Here is a 21,538-nt window from a genome sequence, read left to right as displayed (position 1 = left end):
CGTTATGTCTGTCTGTCTGTCTGTCTGTCTGTCTGTCTGTCTGTCTGTCTGTCTGTCTGTCTGTCTGTCTGTCTGTCTGTCTGTCTGTCTGTCTGTCTGTCTGTCTGTCTGTCTGTCTGTCTGTCTGTCTGTCTGTCTGTCTGTCTGTCTGTCTGTCTGTCTGTCTGTCTGTCTGTCTGTCTGTCTGTCTGTCTGTCTGTCTGTCTGTCTGTCTGTCTGTCTGTCTCGAGCATAGCTCCGTGGGTTTTGATCCGATCTTGATAAAATTAGGGTGGAAGGTTTGTATCATGATCTCGTTGTGTTTTCCGGAGAATGGGCGTGCTGCGCTCATTATGGGCGGAGCCATGCCCAAAACACGTGTTTTTAGGGGTAGCCAGTTTCAAGTTACATCTTCTCCGAGGGGGTTTGTCGAATCTGGCAGGGGTTTTGGTATTTGGTTAGCCCAATGGCACCTGCATAGCCCCACCGAGCTCGATTTTTCATTCCAAGGTCAAGGTCACAAGATCACAAACTTAGAAAATGTCAAAAAAAAAAAAAAAAAATCAATAAATTGGGCATCGAGCTCCTCGGGTTTTCAACTGTTTTGAATGAAAGTTGGTATGCAAGTAGTGCTCTTCGAGTACTACAACTTTCATCATTTATGTTTTTCCCGATTCCCGCCAGTTTGCCCAGGGCGTCCCCTCGAAGGTAAAAAAATTAAAAAGTCGAACAGTGTACATTGCTCATGAACCATCGCCATCTCCAGACTTGTCCAATCAACATTTGTTTGGTCATTGATCTGAAACTTTAGCAAATTCAATGAAATTGAATGGTTTTGAGTTGGGGTCTGAAAAGACCCCAGTTGTTTTTTTTTTTAATGCTTATGTTTGTTTAATTTATCAGTACACTTTGGCCCCCCTCCAGTGCATAGCATGGGTATCTCACTAGTATCCAATAATACAGTACAGTTGGCCACATTTGTTATCTGCAATGTTGCCAATGCCATCAGGTATGTCCTAAATGAACATACAAAATTACACTCAATCACAATGACACATACACTCAGACTACACAAAATTATCGTTTTTTAGAACCAAGTAATAATTAGAACCAAGTAATAATTTATCTTTATGATAATCACACTCCCTTCACTATCCTCACAAGCTTCACAAGTACAATCTGGTGCTCTCGTAAGATCGTCAAATGTGATGGTCTGACAAATGCATATTAAACATCTGTTGCTGTTGTTTCATATGCAACCTGTGGTTGCATCATTTCTGGAAGTGTGGCTGTGCCGCTGATGCAGTGCCCGTTACCAATAAGCTGGTACTCATTTTGCCAACCTCTGAAGGATGACAGGCTGTCAACCCACCTATGTTATTTCAACAGGGGCTCCAACTCAAGACCCTAAGATCTCAAGCAAACACCAGGCTTTCAAACATCTGTAATACCAACACAATCAAATGGATTACATATATTAGCATCTAGTAGCAGATCCTTTGGCACCACACAGTACTTAACCTGTGAAGGCATCAAATCAATGCTTGTCTGTACGACAACCTGATCCAGTGATAAGATGGTTCATTGTATTCATTGTATACTAGCAAAGCAATTTGCAGTGTGGAACACGATCCTTGCAGAGAGATGATGCCACATGCCATAGGTTCAGAACTAGCCACCTCTACATGGAAGGGACGGAATGCGTTGCGGCTTCTGTCCTGGGTACCACAATGTCTTGACATGAAAGCCATCGATTGTGTCTGAGAACATGGATCAGAACCTCTGCCAAGTAATACTCAAGAGCTGCAACAAAATCTTCTCCACATTTGGCAAGATCTGGTTGCAACAAAGAACATCATTGATTCGATGCCTTTATGGGTTCAAGCACCGCATAATGCCAGAGGACATGCTGTTACGAATCTGGAAGCCATTTGCACACAAACAGACAGCAGCCCCCGCAGTTCAGTTATTTCGATAAGTATGTGTTTATAGTCAGGGTCCCTTCCTTCTGTTTAATGTGAATTACATGTGTGCGCTGCGAAGTTTCTTTATAGTTTTTTTTTTTTTAACATCTTGAAGCCGCACAACGCCAACAAATCCTCTTTGCTCATCACCTCAGGGCTGGCTCCGCCTTAACCAGATGGAGTGTTCGGCCCGACCAATGAGGGACGGCCACTAGTCGCCCGACAACCCCTCGTCCAATCCGGAGGCGAGTTCCTCAGAGCGGTTCCCTTGACCCGTGGGGAAGGGGAAGGATAAGAGAAGGTGGCGAGCCGTCGTCAAGGGAGAGAAGAAGCAGGTGCAGATTAATCGTTACATGAAGCTTGCCCGGAGCACCACCAGTGGAATTATTAATAAGCGTGTTGCTCTCATTCAGCTTGCCTTAGCTGGAAGGAGAAGCAGCCTCGTTCGCCTGCTGGCGTTCTCGTCTACCCGCGGGTGCTCATCTCGTCTAGTCCGTTCTCGTGCTGGCTGGCGTCCGTTGCGTCGTTCCTGGTCCTTGGTGCGGCGACGGAGGTATGGGTCGGAGAATTCTGCTCTCTGTGTCCCCCTCCCTTATAAACAAACCCCCGATTGTTAAATGTTCCAGTTCGTTGCCTGTTGTTTCTACCATTGACCCAGCACGGTGTGTATTGAGAAATAGTGAGGCCGTTTGGGCCGGTAAGTTGTCATTGGGTCTGACGGACTCTGGTAATTCCGCACGGTTACACCAGACTGAGGTCGCTAGAGCGACCCGGGTCGACAGAGTCCGTAGAGGGTGCGACTTCCCCGGTAATTTGACGATGCGGGTACTTAGGTATATCGAAATTTGGCTATTGACCCTACCCCACGCCGTCAGAGAATTGGCGATCACGGTCCTTTAAGTGGCCCGTGACCTTTCGGAGTTGTCCGAGAGTCACGACCTAAATTCCGGGTGTTCGGTGGGAGACGGCTCTACGGCTCCACCTCGTGGTCGTTTATCGCCACCACCACCCCCCACAACAATACTACCAGATACTAATACATATAGTCCATTTGGTTGTGCTGCCATCACGGATTGTTAAAACAAAGTTTGTTTATAATTAACGTTTTCACCACTCAGATGGTCTTCACACAAACCCGTGGTGACTTCATGTATTGAAAAGGGATCTTCCGAATTCGAACCACAATGTACAGCTTATTTATATTTGATTCAAGCAAACGTGAGAGACGGAGGAAATAGACAGACTCAACCAGTCGCGGACAAGAAGAGTCCATTTATTTATGGAATCATAAACAAGGCCGACGAGCCTCACCGATTCTGAAGCGTGTGGCGGCGTTGGTGAAGCTTCGTACCGGTCACTGCCCTCCATGTTTCCGGTAACAACAGCCCGTCCTGACTCGACCGGCAGAAAGCGCCCACCAGCCCTGAAGAAACAATCAGATTCACTTCCCCAGCAGCAAAACGAATCGTGTCAAATGTAACGTTGCACCGTCCCTCGTTATTTCACAAAAAAATAACCATTCGCTTTGGAATATCGTGGCAATTATTACCACAAGCGATGTGTTATTATTAGTTTAATATCCGTTGAAATATTTTACAATTTTCGTTCCGCACTCCGGTAATTGACATGCACGAGCAGGAGGAACCACACTGTCTCGTGATGCAATGCGACACACCTCAAAGCGTTTTCCCTCAGAAAATCGTTGAAATACTTTCGTGTTTTCTTCGCAGTAACTGCATTTTTTTGTCTTAACTATTGTGAGAAAAGCTCAGAATTCCCGTGTTAATCACGAAGCTTTTTTTTTTTTTAACACGAAGCAGATATGTAATCCTCCAGGCTCTCGTTGTGTAAAATACATGGGCAGACTAAGGAGGCAACTGCAGGTGAATATACCAGCGATTTGACGATATTAAGGCTGAAGAAAACTCACAAGAATCAATTAAAATGGTTTTCGATTAAAACAGACCGCTGTGGTAACATCGTAATTAAATAAATTAACGGAAATAAATATTTTTTTTCTTCTTCTTCTTCTTCAAAATTTATATTCATATTCTTTTTCTTCTGCTTCTTCTTCTTCATATTGGGCTCGAGCGACCATCCTGAGGAAATGCAATTCGGGTAATTGTTTTCGTTTGGCGCCCCCCAGTGGGCATCGGAGCACTTAAATCGCACAATTCCCAAGCGCATTTCGATAAACTGCGAACAAATGAAGCGATGATCCGATATATTAAGCACAATTTAATTGAACGAAAATAATGTAGCTGTTAGCAAGTGTTGGCTGTATTGAGTTGATTTTTCTCACGTTAATGAAATGGAAACTTTTTGACAGTTTGTGAGGTAATTCTACATTATGTTATTCGTATAAAGCAGCATATGTTCGATGATGATAAAAACGACATTGGCTCCTGAAGCCCTAAATTAATTATTCATGAGGCGAGAGCTCTCCCTGTCCCTCTTAGCCCCGCCCCTCTTTTCTCCTTTCTCAATCGAATCCCTTCTTTCCCCGCCCTTAGCCACGCCTTCTCGCTCCGCGACTCATTCGCTCCAATCCTGCGGTTTAGGAATCGTGCTCCTGAAGCGATGGATGATGCTTCGGCAAAACACTTGGATTTGGAGCCTTCACGGGTGAAGCATGCAAAGACTGCTCAGGCTCGAGCTCAAGCTGCACCTCCTCCTCCTGCTGCTGCTGCTGCTGCTGCTGCTGCCTGGGCACCTGCTCCATCCCCCTCCGAGTCTCGTCTCTGTTCCGATCCCTCGGCCCGAGTGCCCCGCTTAGCCGCGATGTTGCGTCTTCGCTTAGGGGTCCGGGTTCCGACCCCAGACGTGCAGTGCCTCGTGAGACTACTCGATGGCACGGAGCTCACCTGCAGCACTCAGGTAGGTGCACGTGCGGCAGTTTTGAGGACACACACACACACACACACACACACACACACACACACACACACACACACACACACACACACACACACACACACACACACACACGTGGGTCCGTTGTCCGTCCTTCCCTGTTCGGGTTACTCATCACGACGAGACGAAACCCTTTTAAGTACTATTATAATTAATAATGTAAGGTTATTGTTTTGGGGTTTTATAAGCCAGGTGTTGGTTTAACGTTTAAGCCGGTTAAGGTGACTGCCTGAAGATCTTGGGGTCTTGAGTCGGAGCCCCCCCCCCTTCGATCCGTTACAATAACACCAGACCAGGCGGGTTGACCGAGCCTGTCATCCTTCCAAGTTCCGAGTCATCCAAGTCATCCTGCAAAAATGAATACCAGTTTATTTATAACAGGGGCACTGCATCAGTGCACGGTCGTGCTCCCAGCAATGATGCAACCAGCAACACCAGGATGCACACGAAACGGCCACGTTGTTTTTTGTGGAGGTTTCTTCTATTTGAGCTTCTGTATGCTAATTTGGTCTGAACTGGACACCATGAGCCATCACACCTGTCCATAGGTTTATATTATTATTATTGTATTTGGCAATTCCATGCCAAATACACTATTATTACTGGAATTCTTCATTATTCTTTATTTTCATCACACATCCATTGCCCTAAAACTCCTCCTAGGGCTTTTGTCGAGGAGCACTAACAATTATGTCTTTGAAATGGGCTGCTTTCAAGGAAGTGCAGTGTTATGTCAACTTTTGACCTTGAAATTCTCAAGGTTAAGGTCAAGGTCACACAAAACGTCAAAAACACATTTTCCCCCATATCTTCGCCCCACGGAAAGATACAGGTAAGCCGCTGACATTTTCTGATAGGTCACAACAGGGCCTACAAAAAACCTCACTAGTCCAAAGTTGTGTGACCTATATCTTCTGAGATCGGTAGGGGTCAAAGTTCAACAAAAACATTTTTCCCCATATCTTTGCCCCACGGAAAGATACAGGTTAGCCGCTGACATTTTCTGATAGGGCACAAGAGGGCCTACACAAAATCTTATTTGACCAAAGTTGTGTGACCTATATATTCTGAGATCGTAGGCGTCAAAGTTCATGACGTTGCCAAATACGTATTCGCTGCAAGCGAATGTAGCCCTCTCGTTATTATTATTATTATTATTATTATTATTATTATTATTAGTGGCTTAGCTAGGTCGAAGGTTCTCCTGTTTGAGCTGATTTTATAATTCAATACAATACAGTTCAGTATACCATTTTATCAGGAAATGCACATCATCTGTTTCACACAAATCAAATGCAGGCATGCTTTATGTATCGTGTCCTTTCAATGTGTACGTATAATCTATAATACATACAATGTACTCACACATCACAAAATCGCCGCAATTGGTGACAAGAAAGATGCTGAGTATCATCTTGAGCTCTTTTTCTGAGTTATCGACTGACGAGACCAAGAGAATGGAAAGTAGACATTAATAATTGAGATGATGATGCCTCGATGTTTGAATGTTCAGTGTGTGTGTGTCAACTTGTTATAAGCTTGCAGGTGTGGTTTGTAATGGAAATTTCATTGCTTGCAGGAGATTCTTAGACTGAGGACTACACACTACCATGCATGATATGATTACCGAGTGGCTTTGGTTTTGGAATTTTTGCTTTCCCCTTTGTGGGCTTAGCAACCATAATCTTCGTGGAAAATTTACAGTTCATTGGATGTGCATGTTTGTGTTTGTTAAGAGGGCCACTACCCCTTCCTAAATTTATGCAGGAATTTTGTGGAAGTGTTGTTCGCCTGTTCGTGTTGGCTACCGAATCACTGGCTTATGCAGCCAGTGATTGAGTTGGACCCTGGTTCTACCCAGGTTCTACCCAGGTTCAAATCCCATACGCTTGTCTATTGTCTACTATTGTCGACTTGTGATTTATGTTTAATGTACACTGATATCCAGGAATGATATTATGTACAAACTCCTCCATGAGGAGTCTTTTTGTATACAAAGTTGAAGCTCATGGATAAGCTGGAACACAGAACAGTGGAAAGTTGGGAATACACAGCAACAAGATAGAGCGACACAGAGGAAGAATGGGAGCAAGGGCAGGAGGAGGGAGGAGGACATTGGGTGAAAGAGCTTGGTACAAGCTCAAACACAGAAGAAGAGGAAGGGAAACCCAGGATTAAACAGCAGTAGAAGAAGAAAGGGGAAGGGGGGGGGGCACAATAACCTGCAAAAGGAAGGGGTGGACTTGGATAAGGTTATAGAGGGTAGAAATGATCATTGGTTATGAATGGCAGATGACCTGATGAAGTGAACAGCCATCTTGAGGCCCTGGAGAGAAAAATGAGATTGATCAGACTGAGGAAGTTGGTTCCACAGGCAGAGAAAAGAGGAACAAATGAGTGGAGATGATCAGTGAGTCTGGACTTTGGGAGTTTCACCAGAAGTGGTTTCATTGAAACGAGGCTTCTTTCACCGGAATGAAACTATGTATCGACATAAAATGTTCAAAATTCAAGAGCACAATTGCTAAAATGCAATTTCACAGCAGTGACATGTTTTATTTTTGGAAGATTGTGTGGGAGATTTTATATGGATTTTGCAACCTTTTCTTGCCCCTTTTGTCTGGCTTTAACGATGAGAAACCCTCCTACTAATCTCTCACTCCCCAACACATGCCCATAAATTTCAGGTTTATTTTCAGTTGCATAAACCCAAAATGGTGTTTTAGTTATTCAGCAGCCTCAAAAGTGTCTTTTTTTTCCAGCATCCTTAAACACATTCGCAACATGTTACCAAGACGTGGTCGTTGGGTTAGTGAAATTATCCAGCACTTCACAGACTTCTGGCTCCAAACCTAAAGGTCCTGTGATGTCCGTGTGAATCAGATCAGGCAGTGGTATCGACATCTTTCGGGAGATAGTTCTGTATATTTCAGTCGACTGGGGGACAAAGCCTTCGAATAAAGAAGAGGAGAGTTAGGACGGAAGTAAAGGTAGGATCTTTCGACGTAAGAGTAGTTGATGCATGGTATGGTCTCCCTGGAAATGTAGTGGCAGCAGAAACAGGATATAAGTTTTTAAACTGGAAGTGGATGGGTAACGAGAAGCATTTGGGATATCTTGGATCAAAAAAGTAGTGCAGGGTATAGTTTGAATAATGAGATATACGAAACAATTTTATGAAAAAATAATCACGAGTATCTGAAGTTTTAAAATTGTTTATCATCAAAAACTGTTTATTAATCAGCACCAAGAACACTATAAAATGGTTGACATTCCTTTTTTCATAAAGATACATTGCTGATGGAAAGTGTACACCCCCTTTCAAAATTTTCACCTTTTGATGCCTTATATCCTGGAATTAAATTGCATTAAATCAGACTTTTTCCACCTTTATTTACACATCATAGCCCACAACTTCCAAGTGAAGAACAAATTCAAGAAATTTCAGAAAATTAATTAAAAATACAAAACTAGAATATCTTGGTTGGCTACACCTGAGCCAATTTACAATTGCTTTTCTAATGGGGAGTGGACATTTATCCAATCACCTTCAAAATCACACATCAGGTTAATTGGCCTCCACCTGTGTTGAACTGTAGTGATTCTGATTATTTCAGAATAAAATCGGCTGTTCCTGTGGGTTTTCTTTGCTGAGTAGTGCATTTCACAGCAAAGGCTCAACCATGACAACCAAGGAGCTTTTAAAAGACCTTCAGGATAAAGTTGTGGAAAGGCACAGATCAGGGGATGGGTATAAAAATATTTCAAAGGCCTTGACTATCCCTTGGAGCACAGTCAAGACAATCATTAAGAAGTGGAATGTGCATGGTACCACCAAGACCCTGCCTAGATCAGGCCGTCCCTTCAAACTGATTGACCATGCAAGGAGGAGACTGATCAGAGAGGCCATCAAGAGGCCAATGGCAACTTTGAAAAAGCTACAGGCCTTTATGGCCAAGACTGGTCACTGTTTGCATGTGACAACAATATCCCATGCACTCCACAACTCTGGCCTACATGATAGGGTGGCAAGAAGGAAGCCATCAGTCCCATTTGAGGAATGCAAAAAAATACTCCAAAGATTTTGAAGCCATGTAGCAAAACTTTTTGTGATCTGATGAAACCAAGATGGCACTTTTTCTCCTAAATGCAAAATGTTGCATTTGGCGCAACCCCAACACAGCACATCCCCCAAAGAACACCATCTCTACTGTGAAGCATGTTGGTGGCAGCATCATGTTATGTGGATGTTTCTCATCAGCATTGACTGGGACACTTATCAGGATAGAAGGGAAAATGGATGGAGCAAAATACAGAAAAAATCCAAGAGGAAAACCTGCTGCCCTCTGCAAGAAAGCTGAAATTGGGACGGAAGTTCACCTTCCAGCATGACAATGACCCGAAGCACACAGCCAAAGCTACACTGGAGTGGCCAAGGAACAAAAAGATAAATGTCCTTGAGTAGCCCAGTCAGAGCCCCGACCTAAATCCAATCGAAAATCTGTAGCATGACTTAAAGATTGCTGTCCATCAACACTCCCCACGCAACTTGACTGAGCTTGAACAGTTTTGTCCAGAAGAATGGGCAAATATTGCCCAATGAAGGTGTGCAAAGTTGGTAGACACCTATCCTAACAGACTCACAGCTGTAAATGCTGTCAAAGGTGCTTCCACCAAGTATTAGCTCAGGGGGGTGGACACGTATCCAACCAAGATGTTCTAGTTTTGCATCTTTAATGAATCTTCTGAAATTTGTTTTTCATTTGGAAGTTGTGGGTTAGGATGTGTAAATAAAAGTGGAAAAAGTCTGATTTAATGCAATTTAATTCCAGGATATAAGGCATCAAAAGGTGAAAATTTTGAAAGGGGGGTGTGGTCTTTCTATAGCTACTGTATATCCTTCCTCATCTCTTACTCCATCCCTATCTGCTGTATGTTATACCAGTACTTTTGCTTGTCAAAATAACAGGATATTGATTAATATGTTTGGGTTACTTGAAATAAAGATAACAAGTTAGTTTTTTTTTGATCAATCCATAATCTATCCTGTTTCTTTCTTAAATTAATTATTATGTTTTTCTTTTCCCACTCTGACTTGTTTTGCGTCTTACACATACCATGTAATCAGGCGATTTTTTATTTTTATTTTTATTTTTTAAATAAATCATTGTATTGTTTGGGTCACGTGTCTTCCATGACAGTCAGTCTTGCCACCCATGGGGATGGGATGAAAAGATCTCCACATCCGCCAGATTAATTTGGCGTAAATTGGCATTTAAAAACGTGGGACGATGGTAAATCTGCCTGACAAGATTGGCTGAGCGAGGCCATCATCGCTTTCGCGCAAACCCCAAAATTTCCCATGTAACAGATTCATTTCCCAATTTGCTATGCACTATGGAGCCCATTGCCGATGACCACACACACACACACACACACACACACACACACACACACACACACACACACACACACACACACACACACACACAAGTTCTCGTTTACAAGGAAGGGTTAATGACAAGGAAAGTTGGGGGGGGGGGGAGGAGAAGGAGAAGAAGAAGAGCATAATGGGGAAGCTACAATCAGAACTGTAACAAATTAACTCTAAATAAATAGATCATCTTGCCCTCGGGATCTCGACGGCTTAAATGGATAACTTATCGCATGTGCTCATGGTTGACGAGACAGAGAGAGAAGAGAAGAAACGAAACTGAGAGAGAAAATAAACTCGTTTTGGCCTCATTTCTAGATCACTTAAAAAATTTTAAAGTTCTCGTATCCGGATCTGGATTCGGGTCTTCACCAAAATTGAATCAATTTGTCCTTGCCACACCCAACCTGTCCACCAAGTTCAGTGCAAATCCATCCACAACTTTTTGAAACATCGTGCTATATATTGTTTTAGCCCTATCTCTCAATGGTGAAGAATCACTGAAAACATTATCGGATCTGGATTCGGATCTTCACCAAAATGGAATCAATTCTTCCTTATTACACATGCAACGTGTCCACTAAGTTTTGTTCGAATCCGTCTGCAACTTTTTGAGATATCTTGCACACAAACAAAGAAACAGACAGACGGGTGAAAACATAACCTCCTTTAACCCTTGGTGACAGAGGTAAACCAGGAGAGAGAAGAGTCCTCAACAATAAACCAAAAACGAACGTGGTGTGCGAGGTTTTATTAAGTCCCATGGGACGTCTCGGACCGTCCCTGGTGCATGCCCATTAGCTGATGCGGCCTATCCGGTGAGGACCGATGGCCGGTGCTGATTGGCGCGGCAAGCCAGGGAAATTTCACATCATGCATGGTCCGTTTCCCTTGAGCATGCCAGAGATCCATGGGTACGTCCCCAGCACACCGTGACCTTTTGCACAGTTATGCCTCGTTGTGGGCCACAGAATGCTGAAAGCTGCTCAGAATAGAAATTTACATAACGATTGACATCAGAGAATGTTGTAAATGTAAAGGGGGGGAGGGGGAGGGGGCTTAGACTCAAACACTCAGGCAGGGGAGGACAAGAGCTTCTGAACACGTGCTCAACACTATCCCTTCAATTACAGCAATTACAACACTCATTCCAACATGCACTATGAAATAACGATTTCATTCTATTCCCCATTTTACCCCTTAAGCCAGATCCCCAACATCATATTTTGCCATCCTTATTTTTCATATTCACTGGTTGCTTGAAATAGTCTGATAGATTTCGGTTTGAAGTTTTGCTGTTCTTTTGGCATTTGTAAAAGATTAATTATTGAGAAGAGCGGTAACAATATAATCTGGAACGGAATTCATCTTTTCTAGTTGGCAAGAGCAATTATTCTTCATCACTCATTTTATCTAATTCTGGCATTTCTTTGTCTTTTCACCAAACTCTCTCGGTACTTGATGTTCTTCATATCTTCTAGGATAAGGGGATGTTCTGTTGGCGGCATTGATGGTGAGCTATTATTTTTGGAGGTGAGAAGCTGATGTTTCAGACATTAACCTTTCATCGGAGTGAAGGAGGGAGACAGGAGAGAGGAGAAGGTTCATTTATAGGGTGGGAGTGAGTTCTAACTACATCGCCAATTATGGTGCGCGTGGGTTTGATATGACTCATTTTGATGACTTTAGAGCTACTATGATGAATATATCGTTGATTACTACACCTTACAAAAGGGTTGATCAGAGAAGACAGTAACCTCAATCTCATGACACCAAAGTAGTGTTAAAATCTCATGATGCCTCCATGAATGGTATCACTTCCACATTTTGCAAGAAGTAGATCAACATCAATGAAACCAGGTGAAGATGGGTGATCACTTCTGTGAACACTTTATGTACGAATCACCAGCACAGAGCTTTCCAAGCCACGGTTGCTCGACACTTCAATTTTTCAGGGCAGTTGTTTAGTCACATGGCAGTCTCCAGGATTTTTCTGCATTTCAGCACCATGGACAGTCAAAATTGAAAGTAACAAAACCTTCTCTTCAAAACTCAGAACATTAGCCCCCGTTGGGATTCATGAGCAGTTTTCATTCACAAAGACCTCATGTTTGTTTTTACTTAATTATATGTTTTACAACTTAAATTTTTTTAATGTTTTTGTTTTTATTCCCATAACTTACTCGATCTATTTTATCCCTCCTCGTTTTCGTATTCCATTTCTTTTGGTCTCTTTTTTTTTTTTTGTCTCACCACTTTTTTTTTTTTGCTTCTTTATTGTTTCCTTGTTATCCCCACCCCCTCCCCACACAGTTCCAGTCCTAGTCAAATCTGAATCCTGAATGTTGATCCTCCCTTCCATCAAGCAAAGCTCTGATATCATCAAAATGAGTCGAGATTCAAAATAACATCACATCACATCACATAGGGCTGACAGGATGGCTTTGGGGTGCACACACTTACCTCTAAGCCATCTAGTTTGGGTTTGAATCCTGACCCTGAGGTATAAACTGTCATCCCAGTGTTTCACAGGCAGAGTGATTCATCAGTGTGTGTGTGCTGTCACTCGGGTAGATGTTAAACTGGCGTCCCGTCTGCCAGCATTCGTTGGTGGAGGATGGAGGTTAAACATCCCATGGTGTCCTTTGCAAGGAGTAGGTGAGCTATCACCAGCACCCTCAACAAATTCAAAATGACTGCTCTAACCTACAGGGGATATTGCATCAGCGGCACAACTGCGCTCTCAGCCAATGATGCTACCCCGCTGCTTGTGCTGCATATGAACAAAAAATGACATCACAAGATCTCTGATATTGCTCTGACATGCGTACCTCTAATTAATTCCACCCAATAGCAACCTTCTCTCCTATCCCATCCCCCTTTTTGCTGTGACCAAGGGCGAATGCCAAAAACATCAGCTTCCCTTTGCTTCCACTCTCAGTTAGTGTCCACTTCCATCGTCATTACCTTTGTTCAATCTATTTTCCCACATTATGACCTACCTACCAACTATTAGGTACCTCAACAGATTTTGGAATATCTTTATGAATTTTGAACTTTTATAGTTCAAAATTGGGAGGGAATTCTTCTAATTCATACAACTATAAGCTCAATTTAAGGGAACACAACTGATAGTATCTATGATATATTCTTAAAGAAATGCTTCAAAAAACATTTTTCAAATACCTTTTCTTTCTTTCAGAGATTTTTTTGTGGTGTAATCCAAGACTTGCTTTAGTTTATGAAAATCGTCCATGGTAATATTTGTATTGCAGCTTTTAGTTTACTGTTTACCATTTGTGCATAAAATACCCAGGGACATTATATAAAGACCGCATTACATCATTATCTTCTGATGTTAAAATTATCCCTGTATTGCTTAGCTCATGATTTGCAGAATTATTTCAAATAACATTGATTTTTATTAAGCTGATAAAATGATAAATTTCATGTGTAATTTTGAAAAATATTTAATTTTTATGAATAATTTGCTTATCACGAAAAAATATGCATCCTATATTAAAAAATATATTAAAAAAAACTTTTATATTAAAAAAAAACTTTCCCCTCTTTGATGAAACTGCAATAGTCGTCGATCAGATGTTGGATAGCCTTCAAATCTTTCTGTGTTGTTTTAAAGTCAATAAATGCGGGTTCAGCATCTGAGATGTCTGAGAAATGCATTATATTTAATTTTGTATGTTATTTCTGTAATCGAGACATAAACAGGGCACTCTTTCATGGATTTTGATATACAATTTACTTGCATGGGGGTTCAGGGGAATTGGTGGGATGTAAATGAATGAAAGAACTCTTTACTGTGTTTACGATCCCTGCTGGTTAGCACAGACATCGAGAGGGCCAGGTGGGCCCACGGCTCTGCCTGAAGTGATGTGGAAAATGTAGAGGGATCAAAAAAAAATGCAGAGAGCCCAGCACATCATGACACGATCTGCACTATTTTTATAATCCTCTTGCGGGCACAGCCACTTTTGCTTACCCATGCCGAGACATATGCTTGTTCGTGATACCACAGGTGCTCTATCGTGCTTTGCTTGGTCTTGATCATGTCCACATGATCCTGGGCACAGTATTGACTTGCTCCCAACCTGCAGTTTGATTGTATTTGTTGCTTCCACACACTGTGGCTACTTGGATATATGAGTGCCACTGTCCTGCAGCCTTCCCCTTGGCTCTCAGACACGCTGGGCTTGCTGTGTCCACTTGCGTTTGATTGTCGATGCCCTTTCTCAGGGTGCAACTGCCCCCATGTACACTAAGCATTTTCCGTGTCATCTTGTATCTCCCACTGCTTCAACCTGTTCCCTCTGACCTTTCGACTCAGCATCATCAAGCGACACTTTCGCATTTCATTTTGCTGACCGTCACTCTTTACCCTTCAGACTGCTGTGACTTATTACCAAGTACTGAGCTCGTCTCCGGTTATACATGCTTTGTTTATATTCGTAGCATTGCCTTCCATCATTGGTTAGAACTCTGAAACATAAAAATATTCCCACTTTTACAATGTTTGAAAAGATGATTATAAGTGCTTTTTGTAGCAGTTGAAGATGGGTTGATAACTAAGGATTGCAAGTGATTGTTAGTAATGAAACAAATCAGGCAGCTTGAGAAAGAGGGATCTGTGGGTCAGCTTGGGCAGAATGCCTGATCTCTGAATGGATTTCTCAGAATAAACAGTCAACAAACTGCAAACCGATGCGTCGCTCTATTCCATTTCAAGGGGGCTCAAGGAGATTTTATTACTTGTTTTTGAAAATAACAACAACTAGAATGGCATTTGGTAGAGCACACATCTTTTCCAGGCTGAACAATTTATGTTTTATATCCACTGATATGCCGGATCTGCATTCGGACCTTAACCAAAATCTAATTGGCTTGTTCTTCTCACGTATCTAACTCATCCACCAAGTTTTGTCGTAAACCATTCACAACTTTTTGAAACATCATGCCATATATTGTTTTTGGCTCCATCTCTCATGGTGAACAAGAACTTAAAATAAAAGTAATTAGAAGGTCACTCTTCGACATTGCGACATTGCCAGATATGCCTCTGCCCACATTATTACATCATAATACATAATTGTACCAAGTTTGATTTAAATCCCTGAGCCCAGATTCAAAATATTAAATAATTCTGGCTGCCAGACTATACAACCGATTAGGTTGAAATTTAAAACACATATTCCCCATCATGACGATCATAATTGTGATGTTTCATGTCAAATGATGAAGCGGTTCAACAGAAAGAAGTTTTTAAAGATTTTCGTTCAACCCAATATGGCTGCGAGACTTTGTGACCTATTAATTATTTAAAACATTCTGGTATCCCCTAGGTTTGGAGAACATGTGGGTGAAGTTTTCCTTGATCTGTCAAGCTGTTCTGCAGAAGAAGATTTAAAAAGTTTTATTCTTCAAAAAATCATAGCTACCAAACCATGTGACGTATGCCATTATAGGTGGAGAAATTTTTGTTCATCATGGATAGGCGATCATACCTGTAAAGTTTCACATTGATCTGTTTAGCGTTTTGGAGATTTTTGAAGGTTTTTATGTAAAAAAAAGAGACTGCCGAACCACATGACTGGTGATGTCATGAATCCCCCCCCCCCCCATACAATTTAGATGACCCTCAAAAATTTTCATAATGATCGGATAAAACATTCAACTTGTGCAATTATGACATCATAATGACGTCACCAAGAAAAATGACACTTGTTTCCCATGGAGAGTACTTGACATGTGCCAAGTTTGAGGTTTTTACCATGGAGTGGTTTCAGAAATGCAGAGGTCCAAAGTTTTTCCTTTTTTCCAACATGGCTATCACCACACCATGTGACGTATGATGTCATAATTATTAAAATACTCCACAGGAGCAGTCACACCTATCGTGAAAATTTTGTGTTTATCGGATAAGTGGTTTCAGAGAAAACAAATAAAATTAGCATGGACGGATGTACAGACGGATGGATGTACAGACAACCTGAAAACATAATTCCTCCAGCAACTTCGTCAGCAGAGGCATACATATCTTATATCCAGATCTTCACCAAAATCAAATCAATTCAACCGTGTTACACACCCAACCTGTCCACAAACTTTTGGCCTAATCTGTCCATATATTTTTGTGATATCGTGCTATACAGTACATCGTTTTTAGCCCCATCTCTAAATGGTGAAGAATCACTTACAAAATGAGATGGTATTCGTATTGTTACGGCTGTGGAAATTTTCAATATACCAGAAAGGTCCTCAGGTTAGATATATCGATAAGTTCATGTGTAGTTTGTCCACACCCGTTGTTTAGAGGGAATATGTGTGATTCATCCGGGCTGCGATGCTTTGAGTTAGCCATTTTTCTTTCTCTATCGTTATTTTGGACCAATAATCCCCCAACAACTCAAACACCGCCACCTTCGCCTCTTTACCTCCACATCTCCACCCCGCAAACATCGCTTCACTGCCATTCTCAAACGACGCTAGCCAACAACCAAACCACCACAGCAAACCCCCCACCACCTTCGCCTTTCTCCTTCCACAACCATCAACCACACCACCTGCCAACACCGAACGTCGTGCTGTCCAGGGCCTGTTCGGTGATTCTTGCCGAACGCATCGAGCCGCGAGTACAAATGGATGCCTTTACGGGAGAGGAAATCGGATCAGGGGAGGCTCACGCCCCCTTTTCTCCGTCCAATGGGCGAGCATCGGGCGGTGTGGCCCCGCCCCCAAGCGCGATGCATGTGGACTCCTTTTAGGAGGGAAATCGGATCAGGAGAGGCTCACGCCCCCTTTTTGCCCGACCAATGGCTGAACGTCGGGTGGCGTGGCCCCGCCTCCAAGCGCGTTTTGATCCGCGAATCGACATACACGCTCCTCCTACGGTCTATAAAGACGCGAGCACAAGGCAACTCGTGTGTGCTGTGTTGGGCTGGGCTGGTCGAGTGAAGACGGAGGTCATCGTTGAGGTTGTCGTTGCGGGGGCTGGTCGAGTGAAGACGAAGGTCATCGTTGAGGTTGTCATTGCTGGGTCGAGGGATGAGTCACAGAGTGAAGCGGGGACGCAGAAGAGGGCTCAGGGGGCGATAGTTCGCCGGAGTCGGTGTGGTCCCAAGGCCCGCTAGCGGGATAGAGCGTCCGCCATTCTCTCTCTCCACCCGGAGCATCAACAATTTCCCCCATCCATGCTGAGATAGCGCCGGTAACCCCGTCCGTTCACCACCACAACCGTGGTGTCGACCGACCAACATGTGCCTGCACAACGCGTGCTGAAAGGAGCACACCGACCACGCCAGGGGCACGGAGTCAGGCACGTTACGCTGACATTGCGGCTAGCCCGCCATCGCGCCACGAGGGCGCGGGTAAGACCCCTTTGGTCTCGTGGACCTGGCCGCTCACCCAGGTCCCACATACATTTGGTCCACGGACCTGTCTGCCCCCTTGCTTATGAGGGTGGCTTGTATTTGCTTTTTGTGTAAATGTGTGTGTGGCGCCAGTCTTTTAAGTAAACCTGAATAAGTGCTTGCACATTGCTTTATTCGGTAGTAGCTCTGCGTTGCTTTTATTGTTTTGACTGTTATATGTGTATTCTTACTGTATGGCTGTGAATACGTGCTTGCCTTGTGTGTGTGGAATAAAACTTGCTTGTCGAACTGTTTCCCGTTTCGTTGCGTCCTTTCCTTTGTTTGAAAGTTCCATCTTGCATCACGTAAGGGATTGGTAGTGGGTGAAGGCACCCAATAAATAATCTGAACTGTCGAGGTCGGCGATAACTCCGCTCGGTTATCCCTGCAGCATGGAATGAGCCGCTAAAGCGGTTCGTGTCCGGAGTCGACCTGCGGCGTGGTACAACTCCTCGGTACGCTACCCGCGTGGGTACTTAGGTATATCGACATTCGGCGATTCACCCTATTTCGCGTGGATAGAATGCGGACTGGGTTGTGGTGAGGTAAAACCCCCACCCATGGCTAGCTCCTTGGCGGTAGTTCGAAGAGGGTCACGACTGAATTGTCCGTTCCGGTGGGCGACGCGTCGCGATTTGAGTTACGTGGCCGATCGCACGCCGGGCGAACCAGAATTCCTTTCAATATAATACTTTCCCCGCGCAATCTTGAGAAGGACTTGGTGCGAGCTAACTTCTCTGGTGGCAAATTTGGAATGAAGGTTAAAAAAAAATTCAAATCAAAGCAAAGATCAAATATAATAAGTACTGCATTGGAGTCATCGTAAGGAACCCGAACAAGCAAAAAGCAAAGATGAAGTCATCAGGAAGAACCTGTATAGGACTCAGGTTTCAACTGATACTCCTCTACCCTGAAACCCATCCAGGTGCAACTAAGTGAGCCTTATTCAAAACCCCAAAGAATAAAAAAGACCGCAGATTCAAAATATTAAATAATTCTGACTGCTAGACTATGTGTCCGATCAGATTGAAAGTTAAAACATATATTCCCCTATCACTTCTAGATCATAATTCTGAAGTTTCACATCAATTGATGTGGCAGTTCAAGAGATAATTTATTAAAATATTTTCCTTCAATCCAATATGGCTGCCAAACCATGTAACCTATCAATTATTCATGAACACTGGTATCCCTAAGGCTTGGGGAATATGTGTGTGAAGTTTCCCCTCGATCTGTCCAGCTATTCTAGAAAAGAAGACTTTCAAAGGTTTTAGGGTAAATCCAATATAGGTTATATATATATATATATATATATATATATATATATATATATATATATATATGTATATATATGTATATAAATTATATATATTGTTGCGAATTCGCGCCCGCCGGCGTGCGATCGGCCGCTTGACTCGAATGGCGGCCGCCTCGCCAACCGGAATGGACAATTCAGTCATGACCCTCTCGGAACAACGCCGGGACCTAGTCACGGGTGGGGGTTTAACCTCACCACGACCGTGCCAATTGCCCACCCGCGCAGGATAGGGTTGCTCGCCAAATTCGATCTACCTAAGTACCTGCGTGAATGGTCGACCGGGCGATCGTACCACGCCACAGGCCCAATCCGGACACGAACTGCTTAAGCGGTCCGTTCCGTGCTACAGTGATAACCGAGCGGTGTTATCGTCGGCCTTGACGGTTCCGATTAATTACCGGGGTGTTGAACCCACTACGAACCCCTTACTTGATGCAAGATGGAGAGTCAAACAAAGGAAAGGACGCAGCGAAACTGGGAACAAGTTCACACAAGCACGTTTATTCACACGCACACAGACAAGCACGTATCCACAGCAAAAGAAAAATGCACATAAAAAGCAAAGGAAGAGTTAAAAAAGAGTACGCATACACACGGCAACACTTAAAACAATACTACTTCAAGGACAGGCGCCACCCACAGTCATTTGCACAAACCCAAAGGAAAAGAAAGGACTTCCCTTGGTGTGACCGTCGAGTCCTCCTCCCCCGACCTCAACTCCGAGTCGAGGAAGAGAGAGAGAGAGAGAACGCGCCCCGCCCGTGTCCGTCTTTTATAGCGCGGGGCTCCGCCCTTCGCTCCGCCCCGTTTTCGGCTCCACCCTCCTTCGAGAGGGTTCTCGAAAAGGGGCGTTCACTCACCCCGACCGCCTCATGCTGTCCATCCACCAATCGGCGGCGAGCCGCCCTTCCCCCCTTCCCTCACACCAAGCGCGGGGAAGAATGGCGGGAAAAGCCCACCAGCATCGTTGGCGGTTTTTGTTTGTTTGAAATAAAAGATAGAGAAAGAAAAACGACTAACTGGAGGATCACAGCCCGAATGGATCACATAAATTCCCTCTATACAACGGGTTTGGGCTAACTACACATGTACCTATCGAGATATCTCACCTGAGGGCCCTTTATGGTGTAATGCAAATTTCCACAGCCGTAACAATATATATATATATATATATATATATATATATATATATATATATATATATATATACATATATACATACATGTTGTTCGTCTTTCGGCTGCTCCCGTTAGGGGTCGCCACAGCGGATCATCCATTATGATTCGCATACTGACTTGGCACAGGTTTTACGCCGGATGCCCTTCCTGACGCAACCCTGGTCGCCTCTTATGACACAGGGATAAGGATTGGGTTTCACCATGATTCCGGGCTGCCCTACACCCTCTCATAGCGCGGCCCAGTGCAGGGCTCCCGTCCTCAAGCGATCCTCCAACCCAAGCCTCCGAGTAGCCGGATTACAGGCGCACGCCACTACGCCCGGTTATATACATACATGTGTATACAATATATATATATATATATATATATATATATATATATATATATATATATATATATATATATATATATATATATAGGCAATTAGGCTGCCAAATCATGTGACCTGTGACATCATAGTTGGGGAACTTTTTATTCCTCATGGATAGGTGATCATACCTGTAAAGTTTCTCCTCGATGTGTTTCGCCATTTCGGAGATTTTTGAAAGTTGAAAAAAAAATTCAATATGGCTTTTCTCCATGTTTATATTATTATTTTCATAATTTATACCTAATAAAAAATATTAAATATGACTATGGCGAAATATGGCTTAAACTATGTGACCGATGATGTCAAAATTTTTTTTTTTCTGTTGACCAATTTATCCCCAGCTGACCCTCAAAATTTTTCATACTGATTGGATGTAGTGTTCTATGTGATATATATTATGATGTCATGATGAAGTCACCTATGACTTCATAAAATAATCACACTTATTCCCCATAGGGAGTACTTGACAGGTGCCAAGATTCAATTTTTTCCATGGAGCAGCTTCGGAGATGCAGAGGTCTAATGTTTCTCCTTTTTTTTCTAACATGGCTGCCACACCACGTGACCTATGACCTCATTATAATTAAAACGTTCTACACGAATAGTCGTATCTATAGTGAAAATGTCATTTCAATCCGACGAGTGGTTCCAGAGAAAAGGGAATAACAAAATGCAGACACACATACGCACTTATTGGGCCAATCACTTAACCCCACTTTTCACTTCGCGAGCGCAGGCTAATTTAATTATCGGATCCGAATCCTGATCCAGATATTTGTCCTCATCACAAACCCAACCTGTCCATAAAGTTTCATCAGAATCCGTCCACAACTAACAGCTTGTGCTCCCCATGACCATCCCACTCCAGGAAGAGGGCCTGTGGCCCCTTCCTCCTAATTCCTCATTTTCACCCCACCTGTTGGGGAAATGATTGTCAGTCCCCCATAGGGCTATTTA

General features: G+C 43.2%; 2 protein-coding genes and 1 pseudogene across 3 annotated transcripts in view; 1 reads left to right on the top strand and 2 right to left on the bottom strand.

The window, feature by feature from the left end:
* The window catches only part of LOC147027881 (protein FAM219A-like), a 29,304-nt gene extending 25,753 nt beyond the window's left edge, over window positions 1-3,551 (bottom strand). Inside the window, exon 1 of one of the 2 annotated variants that reach the window (XM_085877629.1) lies at window positions 3,255-3,551. In XM_085877629.1, the coding sequence (XP_085733755.1) occupies window positions 3,255-3,311 (57 nt within the window). In that variant the 5' untranslated portion in view covers window positions 3,312-3,551. The remainder of the gene's footprint in view (window positions 1-3,254) is intronic. The other variant, XM_085877630.1, reaches the window with a different exon arrangement.
* Window positions 3,552-4,033: 482 nt separating this feature from the next.
* Window positions 4,034-21,538, top strand: part of LOC147027879 (FERM domain-containing protein 5-like) — a 72,763-nt gene continuing 55,258 nt past the window's right edge. Inside the window, exons 1-2 of the mRNA XM_085877602.1 lie at window positions 4,034-4,061; window positions 4,457-4,820. Of these exons, the coding sequence (XP_085733728.1) occupies window positions 4,051-4,061; window positions 4,457-4,820 (375 nt within the window). The 5' untranslated portion in view covers window positions 4,034-4,050. The remainder of the gene's footprint in view (window positions 4,062-4,456; window positions 4,821-21,538) is intronic.
* On the bottom strand, window positions 20,394-20,534 carry LOC147027880 (signal recognition particle RNA; annotated as a pseudogene).

This window comes from Eptatretus burgeri, chromosome 4 (assembly GCF_056783735.1).
Source record: "Eptatretus burgeri isolate ZD-2024b chromosome 4, Ebu_testis_v1, whole genome shotgun sequence".
NCBI lineage: Eukaryota > Metazoa > Chordata > Myxini > Myxiniformes > Myxinidae > Eptatretus > Eptatretus burgeri.
This window is presented reverse-complemented; position numbering and strand designations above follow the sequence as displayed.